Below are 15,477 nucleotides of genomic sequence, written 5' to 3' on the forward strand. Positions count from 1 at the left end.
GTATGAGAATGAGGTCTCTCAGCCAATCAGGTGGCGAGCTCGGCCAGCTGAAAGGCTAAGGAAGTGAGATGCTTGGCCATAGAAACTTTCTCTAACAGATTTTCCACTGAGCAGAACAACCGCTCTTAAAGAGACACTGCGGATTTCTGTTTGTATATGAGTAGACCACACAAAAACCCAGAGTTTACTGCAAAATGAGTTATAAAAGTGGTATTTTTTATTCTTATAAAGTTTCCAGTCCTTTGGGGAAAGAAAAGACCATTACTGGTTCAAATCACTATAACTTCTAACCAGTAATAGGTAGCAGTTTAAAATTTTATATGATGATTGTAAACACATTATAGTAAAATATAGAGTTGTCAAAACCCTTCATCCATATAAATAGTTCATTTTATGTGTCTGAAAATAAAAAAAAATAATAGAAAATCTGAAAAGCGCCTAAAAATTTTCCTGGTTTTTACCATATATTGGCCATTACATGTTCAATTGAATAATTAAAATGCCTTAAATGAATTGTGTAAAGGCTTCTAAGTAATATTAATTCATAGAATTGACTCTAAATAATTTAATATTGGAGTGATAAGCCTTCAAATGTGAGTATGTAATTTCAGGCGGAAAATGGTAAAAATAGGCTTGGAGCTTAAGAGGTTAATTGGCTGCAGAAATTGGCCCCACCCTAGACACAAAGCTCATGCGGGTTGCCAGACTGACACACACCTGTCTTGTAGCTGACCTCTGAATACTTGTTTGCAATGTTCAAAATGCCCATCTCTACTATACTAGTGGGGATGGTAAATAACCTAGCTATGGTAAGCAACCTTACTGAAGCTCAGTGATTACCTGTTGAGCACAAAAATAGCCAGCTCGCCTGTTACTCATGTTTGCGAAGTATAGACAACAGCACATAAACATGTGCTGTTGTCTATACTTCGCAAACATGAGTGTGGAAATGGTACTGGGGGTCATAACCCACACAGATTATCGTGACATACACCAGAGGTTAAATAAAAACATGCCGGCTGAATCCCTGCTGACACCAGCTGTCGGTGCTTTGACATGTTTCAACAGGTTTCCCTAATATCTGATGATACATCCAGATGATATTATTAATTACTTCAGAACATATCATTCGTAATGGTGCTTTAATTTAATTAAATTTATAAGCGCCCTAAATAACAACAACTGCTTCAAGTCTGTAACACAACATTGGGTAGTTTGACTTACCGTCAGTCAGGATGCATGTATAACATTGCAGCAGACCACTGAATGACTGCTGCAGAGTGCTGGTAACTGGTGTTTCTTGCAAGTTGGTGCTGATAACCTCTTGACATTTTTGAACCACCACCATAGAGGCCTTAACCACAGCCAGACAGGACTGCATAAGCTGAGCCTGGGCCACATGACGACCAACTAGACTTCTACAGACAAGAATAACAAAGGAAAACTTGTTACATTGACTTTTTTTTCCCACATATTGTTAACGTGTACTGGTTAGTGGTTTCACAGCAATTGTACACGCAGGATTCATACACTCTTTAATCAATACATTTCCATTATTTTTTTTCATGATTTTTCCATGCATTTAAGGCAAATTTTCATGACCATATGATTTTTAAAACAGTGCAGACATAATCAATAAAAGCAAAAATCAACTAAAACTATAATCGAAATTGATTATAGTAGGTCTAAAATGAATCTTTTTTTTTATAAAATTTGTGTCAGACCCTGGGAGCTCCATTGTGTAGGGCTAAATTACTAACTCTGAGCTCTGACATATTTGTTAGCTCAAAATATATTTTCTCCATTGATAAGTAAAAGATTTTTAGATCAAATTTCCATGACTTTTCCCCAAACTTTCTGGGTATTTTTATTTTTCCAAAATATTATTTTTACTGGAACCCTGTACATGTCATCACATAAATCATAAATCACAGCATTACCTGTTGAGCTCAAGATATTCACTTATTGCCTTCTGGAAGAATTGGAGAACTAAACAAGAAAAAAGAGAGAGCTTTACACATCTGAGAATCATCTGAGCTCACATCTGGAGACCCAAACCCAACCACAAGAAAACACTATTATTGTAGGTTTTATCTTATGACAGAAACGTGAAATACTGAAAGTATTAAGAAAAACTGATCAATTCATAGGTAAACTAACCTTCTATTAGCAAATGACGAATACACCTCTCTCCTGTGAAATACAGAACATCACATTTAGAGCCAAAATGTAGAACAAAAACACAGCACTTCTAAGAATATCGCAAAAAAAAAAACAAATCTAACATACCTATTGGGAATCCATCAAGACACGAAGTGATGCAGTCTGTGAGATGTGAATAATGCTCAGAGCCCAGAGAAGAAAGAGAGGCGGATAAACATGAAGATAAACTGCACACAGTTCTGTCCTGCAGCCAGTCTGGAACATTACTCAGAGCGCTAAAGGAAGGACAGGAAGAATTTAGAGATTTAAGCTCTTCAATGAAGATGGATCAGCATGTGATGGATGACGAAGATGGATGAAGATGCAGCAGTGAAAAGAAACATACCTGGCAACGGCTCTTTTTAGTGGGTTCTTAGCCTGCAGGGAGAGGTAAACATCTGACAGAGTGTCCAGGCAGGCCAGGAGTAAAGCACCAGGAGCCGACTCATCCTCTCTTAACTGCTCCAGCATGGAACCTGTCTGCATACAAATCCACACACAGTGCACCACATTAGGAATAAGAAAACACTGATATATTCATATTATGTAATATTATGTTACGCAATACTGTATAGGAAATCACAACATACTGTTTTTAATTAATAGTTTACATGTAAAAAGGTTCATCACATTGCCACAAGATGGCAGTATTGCACTCTGTATTAAGACCCACTGTTCAGATTGGACTAAAATGAACCTTTTTTTATCTCAGATTTTGTGCATATGATGTCATTTATACAATATTACAATTTGAAAACAATAAAATACCTTGTTTACAGTATCACAATATACTGAATTATAATTTGTACTAAGAATAGGGATTATATCTGATACTTCATTCTGACTGAGAGATTTAATATCAAATTAATCCTTTTTTAAGATTATAAATACTGCAAAAACGACCTTAATTGTGATATTAACAAAAAAACTGGAACAGTGTTCTACCAAATGCAGGATATTACATAAGGGAAATATAAGTGAAATTTACCCAGTATATAGTATTACATATGTATTACTTTACCTCCCTTACGCTGTGTAAAATGGGACTAAGTGAAACTGACAAGTGTTGGAAAGGTTGAAAACATAAGGGTACATACATATGTACATGTTATTTTGTGCCGCCTTTTGGCAAAACTGTTTTAAAAAGATATTTTGGACATTTTGGGTGAATAAGCTGAATGAAGCCTTTTTGCTGGGACTGAATTAACAAATGTTTTATCTAACATGTTTTCTATTATCATGGTTGCCATTGTCACAGCTGCTAAAATTATCTTAAAACATTGGAAGAGTACAAAGATGCCTACATAAAAGAATAGTTGACATTAATGACAAACAGCAGTATATGAGTGCATGTTAGTATAACAGACATATGGCAGGACTTCTAAAACCTGGAAACATTTCTTTGAAACAGTATGTGGACAGATTATTAGCTAAAAATGAACTGGGACATGTACACTGGATTATATTCTATCAACAATTTTCAAGAATAAAATGACACATTTTTGATAGCCACGATCTTTAAAAAATATAAAATGTTTATATAATGCTTTTTTTAGATGCATTTTTATTAATATTATTAATGTTTTATTACTGTCAGTTTTTTTTACTTCTCCTCTGTGACCTGTATTAAAGCAATAAAAACAATAAATGTTTGAATCGCAAAAAAATACTGAAAAACTACCCCAATTTTAAACAAATACAATTTTGCGTCAAATGCATGTTTATTCAGTTGAAATTGTACATTATTAAATTAAACATCCCAAACATTCGTAATGAGCGGGTTGAGTAATTGGCCTTGTAAATTGGGGAGAAAATGGGATAAAAATAAAAAATTAATAAAAAAAAGAGGGTAAGTGATCATAAAAAAACAGTTTTTTGGTAAAAACATGGTAAAGGCCACCTTGTATGATCACACCTTAAAATGATTTAAAAAGTATACAAAAAAAGAACAGCACATGCCTAAATGCTTGACTCTAACAGTGAGGGGGTCCAGAGGATCAGTTCCATTGTGGAGGCATTTCCCCGATATACAATGTCCACCTGACTATTTAGAAGGAAAATAACTTCACCAGATCGCAACCCATTTTAACATGGGACTTTTTAAGAGCATTGAGTCAATGAGATAACATTCAGAAACAGAATCATCTAATCATAAATTTTCCAACAACAATATTTTTGGAAGAATCAGCGGTGCCATACCTTAGAGACTAGTTGGATCTGTTGAACCGGATCAGTGGAGGCCAAACAGTCCTTCAGCGTCTGGGCAAGCTGTCTGGAGTCACTGTCTCCATCTACAGAGAGAGAAGCTGAACAAGAAACACACACATATGATGTTCAGTAAGATACCAGTGTACAGTTCCATCCTCAATCCAAACACTGAAACCATTTACTCACCATTTAGGCTCTCCAGCTTGGCAGTGTCCAAGGCCAAGGCCTCCACTTTGGGAGCCTTCTTTTTCACCACCATGACTACCTCTGAACAATGTCAAATGGAAGCGTCAGGGCTAAAAAATAAACAGGGAAAAAAAATCATCATCAAAAACCTCAAATGGAGTGCACAGATGTGTCATTAAACAGCTTCAACATGAAAAGAACTACCATGCACTATCAGATATGGAAATTATGCATATACAAAGTTAACCCTTCCAGTCACAACCCCTACATACAGCACAAAGGTAGACTAGCTAGTTTACAGTGCCCTTCAAATGTACTGGAACAGTGCTTTATTTCTGCTGTACACAGAAAACATTTGGGTTTGACATTAAAAGATGAATATGAAGCAAAATATCAAAATTTCAACTTGTATTTCCATCTGGATCTGATACACAGTTCAAAAGAACTTTTTATTTAAACACACCAAATTTTACTGTAAGCAAAAATGTACTGGAACTTGTGATTGTCAGGTGTGTTTCATTGCCCATGTGTGTCCTGATACATTGATTACTCAAACAATAAATAGTGCTGAATGAATTTATAGATAGAAGAAGTGTAGTGATGTTAGTGGGTCACAGGCTTGGTGCAGTTATTGCAAGCAAAGGATTTGCAACTAATTAATATATTTAATTTATTAAGAAAATACCTGGAAATAAAAGAGACCACTTTTTGATTTTACAAAACCTCTGAAACATAATCAAAAGGAAGATTGATGATTACAAGGATCAAACCAAGCTGAACTGCTTGAATTTTTACACCAGGGTGGCATAAAGTTATCCAAAAGCAGTGTGTAAGACTGGTGGAGGAGAATGTGCCAAGATGCATCAAACTGTGATTAAACACCAGGGTTATTCCATCAAATATTGATTTTTGAACTCTTAAAACTTTATGAATATGAACTTGTTTTCTTTGCCTTATTTAAGGTCTGAAAACTTTGCATCGTGTTTGTTATTTTAACCATTTTTCAATTTCTGCACATAAATGCTCTACATGACAATATTTTTATTTGGAATTTGGAGGAAATGTTGTCAGTAGTTCATGGAATAAAACAACAATGTTCATTTTACTCAAACACATACCTATTAAAAGCAAAATCAGAGAAATTTATTCAGAAACTGAAGTGGTCTCCTAATTTTTTTCCAGATCCCTATGTTCTGTGGAGTGATACAGCTTTAGGTTTAGTCAGCTATGATTCAGAACCAATCATTCAAGAAATTCGTCTACTGTATGTATGTTCTAGCATCTGGAGTAAAGACCTCCCCAGAGAGCTGATGATGTTAGCTAATTCGCTGCTGCATGAATACGTGGAGTAAGTGAATGAATAAAGCTAAGATTACACATCGCTAGCTAAGAGGAAATATCTGAATGAGTGACCATTCCGTCTGCGGTTAAACACAGACTTGTAAACATCCTGAGGTGACAAATAGAGCACACGAACCTCCTTATGAGGGGTGGGCAAGAGCTCCACGTGTGGGTTTAGGAGCTGGACACGAATATTTGTTAATGTAAATGAACATTAAAACATGCAAGTGTGCAATACATACATTCAGCCCTCACAGGAAAAAATACTACCCTTGCTAACAAGCTAACTTTACCATTAATTATATGCAGTTACCTAGCTACACAGTTACAGTTAAAATGAGTGAGAGGGGAATGCTAATGCTAGCTGCAGACAACCAACATTTTTAAAGTGAAATTTCAAACGAAGTATTCTCCACTCACCAGACAACCGCTTTATTAAATAAAGCCCCAGCACAGCCTAAAAAACAGCTTAGCTCTGTTTAAAAACACTGCGCTCTGTTTAAAAACTAGCTTAAAAAAAAAAAAGAAGCTAAACACGGTTTCTTTACTCCGGCAGCGTTAGGCTCCACCATAACACACGCGCACAAGACGTCAAGTCCGGAATCGTCACTGATAGACCCGCCCAGCACCGTTCTGATTGGCCGAGCTGAATATTTGCTCATTTCTATTGGTCAAGATACACGTCCATTAAAGTTGAAACACAAATTAACATAACTCCGCCCACAACACTTCCTATTGGTTCTGTTGACTAGACGCCACGCCCCCTGGCCGAGCCCACACTGGCAGAGCCGAGCCGCGGCGCGCTGCTGCAGCTGCTGCAGGAATGGAAAGTTTGAGGGAGGATGAGAGAGACTTTTCACCGCTTTCCTTTAATAAGTAGGTTAACAGAGCAGTGAGGAGCGGGGCAGCACGGAGGAAATAATGGACTGAAAGCAGCGGCTGTGTTTATCCGAGCTTTCTCTCAGGGTAAGAATGAGAATATCTCTCTCTCTGTGTGTTAGAGTTCTGTAACTAGTTAACTTAGTGTGAATAAGTGCTGCAGTGTTTTCCCTTCAGGATGAGGATAAGGAGGAGGAGGGGGGGGGTTATATATAAATATATAAACAGAGAGGGGGGAGTGAGGGGGGTCTACAGCTGAGTGAACCCTCTCTTTCTCTGCACGTGATTTTAGGCTACGAGTAACAGAGTGTTAAACAGGGATATGTGTTTTTTCCCCCTAGTTTTTACACACGCCAGTCATTGTTTACTACAGTGTGCTGCTCACGCTACTACTACAGCGTGTCTGTAGTGTTCTAGTGCATCCAAATAAAAATGTGAACCTCCTATATTATATAGATGTATTACGCACAGAGTGATCTGTTTTAAATGTTTGTTTATTTTGTTGTTGATTGGTTACAGCCAATGAAAACCCAGAAATCATTGTACCAACTGGTACTTTTGGCAGAGTGCCAAGTCCTGCTGGAAAATGAAATCTGCATCATCATAAGATTTTCTGGGAAACCACTGCAGTGACTTTGGACATGATATAACACAGTAGACCAACACCAGCAGATGACATGTCACTCCAACCATCACTGATTGTGGAAACTTCACACCTAGACCTCCAGCAGCTTGGATTGTGTGTCTCTCCACTCTTCGTCCAGACTTCCTCCAGTCCCTTGATTTCCAAATGAAATGCCAAATTTACTGATGATCAGTGATGGTTTAGGGATCCATGTCATCTGCTGGTGTTGGTCCACTGTGTTATATCAAATCCAAAGTCAGTGCAGTGTTTTCCCTGAAAATCTTACAGCAGGTCATGCTTCCCTCTGCTGACAACTTTCATAAAGGTGTGGATTTCATTTTCCAGCATGACTTAGCATACTGCCCACACTGCCAAAAGTACAAATGATCTCGACAAGACAAGAGTGTTGTGGTCACGAGTGTGTTGTCAGTTTGATTTTTTTTTTTTTTTTTTTTGTGGGTACAGATCTTTTCAGCTCTGAGCATACTCAGCATTTTAGGAGGAATTCTACGCAAGTCTTAGTAAATGAGGCACCTGGTCCCCAACTCATCCTTAAATTCCAAATAAAACACTATAAACACTATATAGACCACTTCAACTAGAGTGGCCAGTCTAGGGCCAGTGCTTATGTTAGAGGGGCCGATTACTTCTAGCCTAGCCTATTACTTCCTAGTGCTTTGCCGACATCAAGAAGAAGTAGTATGCATTCAGTATCATTCAACATTTTATTTATAAAGTTTCAGTTACAATTTCACAGTTTGCATAATCTCAATTCTGTCTTTGTCATGTTGTATAAACACATCAACAAATTACCCTATTTTACAAAACAATGCATTTGCTATGGTTTAAAATGTTATTTATCACCTTTTTTATTTAACATCAGCTGTATTCGATGGTTTGTATGTTTTCTAGCCAACAGATTTCTTATAGCATATTTTCTCATATTTCACACAAACAGATACAAAAAAATCACACTTTAAAACTTTTCTAGGATTTACAATGTTAGTATTTCTTTTTCTGTCTTCTTGGAACAAATCTAAATATTCTCACAGTTTTAAAGTTTGTGCTGTCCTTAAACTGTACTGAAAAGTACAGTCAGATTGCTTAGTCTGTCATAGATGACTGAAGCTTTAGTAAAGCACTTTAAAGTCCATGGGTGTAGTGGGAGGAGTACTGCCCCGTTAGCCCACCTAGAACCGCCACTGCGCTCTAGCCCACCATAGTGGGGCATAGTGCCAACAGGTTCATGTTTATCTGCTCCAGAGAGTTTTTATTTAGGATATTTACAAGTAAACAATCATAATATAATTGTGTTTTTGTCATTGTGAAGACCAACATTTGGCATGAATTATATACTAAATTTTAGAACAAAAGCAGCACTCTAATCCTTCTCAAAGTTACTAATTGGTGCTCCATTACTCATAAACTGTGTATGGTATGATCTTCAGATTCACACAGGTTTCTGAAGAGGATGAGCATTTCTTGGAGCATTTTTGTGGCTCTATCATAAGTAAGATTACTTCATCATATGCACATATAATTATCATTATCCAACCAGCTGGATTTCTAGGGATGTTTCTGTGTGTATGGTCAGAAACACACTTTTTCATTTAGGCTGGTCGATCCTCAAAGCCAGACATATTTACCACAGTGCTGAGGAAGACAGTTCATTGGGATCTAACCATGATTCAACTTTCTTTATGTTCTGGCCAAGACTTAAAGAGGGTTTTTTAATATGGTAAATCTCCCTGTCTCTTTCTGTCTCTTTATTTCTCCCTCTTTCCCTTTTTTCTCTTTCATTCATTTTCTTTCTATCTAATTTGTTATTTTTCTCTCTTACTCTTTTATTCTCTCTTGCCCATTTTTTATTTTATCTCCCTTTCTGTGTCACACTTTCATTCTTTCTTGCTTTTTCCTTCTCGTTGTCTTGCTCTCTTTCCCTCTAAATCTGTTTCTCTCCTACTCTTGCTATTTAATCTTGTGTGTTCTCTCTTTTTCCTTCTTGCTCTTGTTTTTCTTGTGTGCTTTTTCTCTCTCTTTCTCTTGCTTTTTTGCTCTCTCTTTTTCTCTTTTACCCTCTTTCTCTGCTTCTCTTTCTTGCTCTTTCTCTTTCTATCACAGTCTGTCTGTCTTTTTTCTCTCTTTTTCTTACTTGCTCTCTTACTTTTTTTCCTCTCCTCTTCTTTCACTCTTTCTCTCACTCGCCTTGGGCATGCCCTTTCTGTCTCTCTTTTTTGCTGTTGCGTTGTCTGACTCTTTGGGTCACTTACTCATTTACTCTTTTTTTATCTACCTTTCTCTTTCCTACTTTTTCACTCTTGCTCTTTTGGTCTTTTGCTTTTGTCACTTGCTGTCACTGTCTATCTTCCTTTATTTTTTGCCCTTTTGTCATTTAGCTTTTTCTCTCTTCCACACTTTTTTCTCATACAAGCTATTTAATTATTTTGTTCTTCCACTCAAATTTTCTTTCTCCTCTTTTCTCTTTTCTTTTCTTTTCTTTTCTTCTATTTTCTTCTATTTTCTTCTCTTCTCTTCTCTTCTCTCACTGTATCAAGTACAGTAAAGCATATTTAAAGCATTTTGACAAAAACAATAACCACAGGAATGATAATGACAAAATTATCAAAACTTTTTAACAGCAACATTAATGGAAACAGTCGTGAACATAGTCTTGTAAAATAGTAGTAAACAAAGGTCTGTCTGTGCTGTCATTCTTTCACTCTCACTCCATCCTCATCTCTCCTGCATGCTCTGTTGCTGCTATTTCACCTTTGCTTTCACATGTGTTTTTCATAACTGAAAAGCATACAGTGGAAAAGTGTGGTGGTGGACCCGGGTTGGCTGACGGAGGTTTGTTTTGGTCGTTTGTGGTTCGCCGGTCCAGGGAACTGCCCAGCCCTGGAGCACTTCAGCATTTTTACACACTGAAAAGAGCTTTTTTACACAAGTAATCATTTGTCCACCCTGAGACTGAGTAGACTCGTTATGATGGCAGAATTTGGACTTTAATACTGATATTGAACTGGCAGTTTCCTAAGGTAGAGCATGTTATAGCGCTAAAATATATTGAACTTTCAGTATATTATTCAGTACTAATCCAGACTGCTCTGGAAATCAGGGGTTGCACTATTTGAAATATTGTTTTGATTCCTAGTGAATCTCTGTAACCCTGTGTACAAGGTTGTCTCTATCTGTCTGACTGACTCTCTGTCCCTCTACATAAAGGACTCTGAGGCTGGTCAGCATGGCTGAGGGAGAAGAGGGATCAGCTGGAGAGTGGAAGGAGAAGTACATGGCTCTGGAAGCTCTGCTCTTTAAGTTTCGAGGACAGATGAGTGTGATCCGGGAGCTCACAGCAGAAAAGGTAGGGCACGTCATCATTAGCTTATTAAAGAGGTACAAATCACGTGATTCAGCATGATTCAATACAAGTGGCTGTCCATTTGGACATATTATGAGGGAGATGAGGGACAAACTGGTGACTGAAAGGAGAAGCACATTGCTATGTAAACTCTGCTCTTCAAGTTTTAAGGACCGATGAGTGTGATTTAGACACTCATGCATTTAGAGCATGATGTGGGGTCATGATGCTGAATGAACAGCACTACACCCCAACTCATTCTTAACTGTTAGCGCATTCCAAAAGTATTAGATGGAGCACCATCAATCCACAGCTCAATGCTAAGGCAGTAGGCACGTCTAGGCTAATAGGTTATACCTATATAATAGATTTAGAGTCCTATTCTTTTGGCAGTACTAGATAAGCTTTATGTGTGTGGGCATTTGCACATCATCACCAATGGGTGTAACATAAAGTAGCTGAGTGCTGCGTTCATTAGAAGGACTGTCTGCAAATATTTAGACACATCGCCATTCAGTTGCCTTCCCATACATAGACCTTAAATGCTGTTGTCACTAAAATAAATATTAGGGTCAAATAGACCTACTAAACAAAAAGGCAGACCAATCAGGAAGTAAATTCTGCCCACAAAGTCCAGGGATAGGTGTACTAGATGTATTACACTGATACCAAGCAGGATAAATGTTGTTGAACCACTATTGGAATTGCAATTCCACTGCTCCAATTCCACCAAGCCTACTTGCTAGAACCTTGTTGAGGCCTTGCAGCATTCCAACCCTGGTTTTTGCATCTTGACTAACTTAAATAGGTAAACTAAAGTGAATAAACTATTAAAGAGTTTTCATATAGTTTATGTGACTGAAGTGTAAAGGGAATTGGATAATATTTCTGCCACTGCTGCTGCAGTCACATACATATTGCAAATCATTAATTATTTCCAAAATCAAAGGTATATTGCACCATAAATTCACAGCTCAATGCTAATGGCAATAGGCATGTCTAGGCCTATAGGTTCATAGGATCCTATACTGTTGGCAGTACTTCTTTACAGGAGATAGACAAGCCCCTTTTTTTGGTTGATTGCATTTAGATCATCATTGAGGTCATGATGCTGAATGATCAGCTCTACGCCCCACCTTATCTCCAACTACTTAACTCTTTCCAGAAGTATTGGATGGAGCACCATTAATCCACAGCTCAGTGCTAAGGCCATAGGCATGTAGAAGCCAACAGGTTCATAGAGTCCTGTACTGTTGACAGTACTTCTCTACAGGAACTAGACAAGTTTTATGCTTGTGTGCATTGCACATCTTTGTCAGCAATGGGTGTAAACTAAAGTAGATGAATTTTGCATGCATAAGAAGGGCGTCCACCAAAATTTGGACGCATCATGAATGTCTCTCCACCAACGTCCGCAGCCTGACTAACTCATTAAAACATTTTATTGATGTTTTCGCTGAGTAAGTAAAAACTACAACGCCCATCTCATGCTAAGCTAATTACAGAGGAGGAATGTGGATTTAGTGTATCTGCGGTGTCCTCCCGCAGGGTCCTGCTGCTTCCTATCCTCTCCTTTATTTCTTTCGTCCTGTATTTGGATTCTCGTCGTCCATTAACAGCTATTTGAATTCGTGTCAGTCACACAGCTAGTCAACACATAGCTTTTTTAGCAGAAGCAAGCAGCTACCTACTAAAGTATTTACCATGTTTGGTGTGTTGCAGCCAAGTCTCTCCCTCTCTCTCTCTCTCTCTCTCTCTCTCTCTCTCTGTGTTTGTGCTCTATGGCCTACTTCTTTCGGTCCGTCTCGGGGGAGAGCTGATTAGAGGTTAATATAAACAGACGACTGACCACAAGGCTCCGGACCACTGCATTTTGGGATAGCACAAACTGCATAGAATTGCTGACATGAGATGGACCTTAATATGTTTAAACTTAGAGTAGAACCAGGTTTCTAAATCTTTATCTGTATTGCTGAAGAAGCACCGAGGATGAAGATGAGTCCATATGTGTAGTTTTGCCACATTAGCTTTTAGGCTTGCCACAATTATTACATTATAAGTTTATCATAGAGTATATGGGCATGACCTGTGGGGCTATGACACTATAATAATGAATGAATGAACTAAATAAAATTATATAGCACCTTTCTAGAAACCCAAGGACATTATTTACACACAACCTTTTATACTCAACACTCTTCCACACACCGGTGAGAAGTGGCAGCCAATACCCTACAGCATACTCTCAACCGGAAATGACGGTCCACCTCGAGGACTGCATCAGGCACTACAGGCAGAATGCCACTCCATATCTGGGCACACAGTCATACTTACATTAACACACACCCAAACATACATACATATCACCCACATACACATATTTTTCTGGTTACATTTAGAGTATCCAATTTACCTGATTTCCATGTTTTTGGAGTGTGGAAGGAAACCAGTGTCCCTGGAGGAAACCCACACCGACACAGGGAGAACATGGAAACGGCACCCAGATAGGTACTTGAACCCAAGACCCCAGTGCTGGGAGGCAAACTTGAGGGTCAACAATAAAAAAAATTATGATGCAGAGATTGCTGGTTCGAGTCCCAGTCATGCAGCTTTCCATCAGCTGCTGGTTCCTGAGAGAGCAAAATTGGCGTTGCTCTCTCTGGGTGGGTAGATGCCACTCTTTCCCCTTATCACTCCTAGGGTGATGTCAATCAGCACAAGGCATCTGTGAGCTGATGTATCGGAAATGAGTCACTACATTTTCCTCCAAGTGTGCTGTGATGCTACACAGCAATGCTGCATCAGCAGCAGTTTGAAAAGAGGCGGAGGTTGACCTTAGGAGGCATGTGCTAGTTTTCATCGGAGGAGGCATATGCTAGTCTTCACCCTCCTTGTGTTGTGTTGTCACTTTTTTTTCCGCTCACCTTTAATAGGGGATATACAGCTGAATAGCAGTTAAATGAGTGGAACAATCGGCCTAGCTAAATATCAATATATGATATAATAGGGTCTTAAACTGACAATAATATTGTTTTATAGTTATTTCTATAATATGGCAGGTCTATTTGTTTGTTTTATCGTTTAAACATTATTCAATGAAAGCTGTAACTAAAATAACAACTGTTCACACTCTCACACACCTGCCTGTTCAATCAGATAAGGTGTTGATGTAAAGTTGAGCACCTCACATGCTGCTGTAATACTCATCACTGCCAAGCCATAATTGGTCAGTGTTATTGCCGTATTGAGGGCAAGCATAAATGCGGTCAGTTCTCAAAACCATTTTTCAGAGTCAGTATCATTATGGCTTGGCAGGCGGGCAGGTTTCATGCAAAAGTGAAATCCTGTCTGATTAATGACTGAGGCACACAGTAAATCAAGCTGTAATTCAAGACTTGGTTCAAATATTGCTAATTACTTTTAATAGTAAGTATCAGTGACCCTCAATAGCAGCAGTTACCACATGCACATCACGTCCAGATGTTTTATACTTACAACCCCAAGTCAGAATAAAAATAAGTATAGTGCAGACATGTTTTGTCTGGTAAATTGTTAATTACTGCATTTTAGGCTTGCAGAACATAAAATAAACGTGTGCAATTCAGTAATAAGTAACATTTTTTTTTTTTTAGTATGCACAAAAGATCTTCAAGGAGCAAGGATGGGCAGTTGTATTCCAGTCTGTCAACAAACGTTTAGATATAATTGAAAAGTTTGTTCACAGTCCACAATATGATTAAACAGTCATGGGATTCAAAAGAAATTTTAGAACATTAAAGGAAAGATGGGATTACTTTAGTAAACTTTCCTCAAGCACTCTAAGACAAAGTTGTATTCACAAATGCTACTTTGCAAAACAGAAGCCTAATGTTGCCCATGTCCAGAAGAAGGCATTGACCTTTCTGGGCTTAGAGTAGGGCTTCACGATTCTGAAAAAAAAAATGCATTGCGATATTTTGTTTCTCTGCTATTAATATTGCAATATTAAGAAAATACAGAAATTAACACCAGATTTTGCTAGAAATTAAGCATCCAGTATCTCTTGATATTAATAATGCAATTTGTGTATGAATGATTGGAGTAAGATAATTGGTATCATCTGTGATCTAGTAGATACTGTTAATACTACTAATATCTGAACAGTGTGAATCAAAAAGCAAAAAAAACTTTACAAAAAATTTATTTGACATGATGTCCTCTAATTTGACTACATTGCGATGACAATGCTGAAATTATATATTGTGCAGCCCTAGCTAAAAGGCATCTGGGATGGACCATCACTCAGTGGGATGTGTATCATGGTTAGAAAAAAATATTTTTGGTAGAAATGGACTCTGTATGCTCTAAACCATTAACACTGTTATTTTCCAAGTACAAAAGCAAGGGTCTGCCATGGTATGGGATTGTGTCTGTACACTTCTGTGATGGCTGCAATAATGCATTACAGTTTAAACAAGACAATGAAAAAAACATATGCTACATACAATTTGTAGGCATGGCTAAAGAAGAAGAGGATTGGGGTTCTGGTCTGGTTTGCCTGCAGCCATGAACTGTCCCCAATAAAGTTTATTGTTACACGCCTTAAAGGAGAAATCTGGTGTAAAATGGACTTGGGGTGTAGTGAAACATGATAATGAGTACATTGAATGAGTACCTTCATTCACACAAAGCATTC

At 37.9% G+C, this 15,477-nt stretch overlaps 2 protein-coding genes across 3 annotated transcripts in view; one reads left to right on the top strand and one right to left on the bottom strand.

Moving 5' to 3' along the window:
• thada (THADA armadillo repeat containing) overlaps nt 1-6,503 on the bottom strand; it is a 147,888-nt gene extending 141,385 nt beyond the window's left edge. For both annotated transcript variants that reach the window (XM_049481770.1, XM_049481771.1), the window contains exons 1-8: nt 6,358-6,503; nt 4,597-4,706; nt 4,402-4,508; nt 2,549-2,682; nt 2,290-2,438; nt 2,161-2,193; nt 1,941-1,989; nt 1,225-1,418 (exon numbers count right to left, since the gene is read on the bottom strand). In XM_049481770.1, the coding sequence (XP_049337727.1) occupies nt 1,225-1,418; nt 1,941-1,989; nt 2,161-2,193; nt 2,290-2,438; nt 2,549-2,682; nt 4,402-4,508; nt 4,597-4,669 (739 nt within the window). In that variant the 5' untranslated portion in view covers nt 4,670-4,706; nt 6,358-6,503. The remainder of the gene's footprint in view (nt 1-1,224; nt 1,419-1,940; nt 1,990-2,160; nt 2,194-2,289; nt 2,439-2,548; nt 2,683-4,401; nt 4,509-4,596; nt 4,707-6,357) is intronic.
• Nucleotides 6,504-6,730: 227 nt separating this feature from the next.
• Nucleotides 6,731-15,477, top strand: part of plekhh2 (pleckstrin homology domain containing, family H (with MyTH4 domain) member 2) — a 57,523-nt gene continuing 48,776 nt past the window's right edge. Inside the window, exons 1-2 of the mRNA XM_007255793.3 lie at nt 6,731-6,903; nt 10,667-10,805. Coding sequence (XP_007255855.3) covers nt 10,686-10,805 — 120 coding nt within the window. The 5' untranslated portion in view covers nt 6,731-6,903; nt 10,667-10,685. The remainder of the gene's footprint in view (nt 6,904-10,666; nt 10,806-15,477) is intronic.

The sequence above is a fragment of the Astyanax mexicanus genome, chromosome 7 (assembly GCF_023375975.1).
Source record: "Astyanax mexicanus isolate ESR-SI-001 chromosome 7, AstMex3_surface, whole genome shotgun sequence".
In the NCBI taxonomy this organism is placed as follows: domain Eukaryota; kingdom Metazoa; phylum Chordata; class Actinopteri; order Characiformes; family Acestrorhamphidae; genus Astyanax; species Astyanax mexicanus.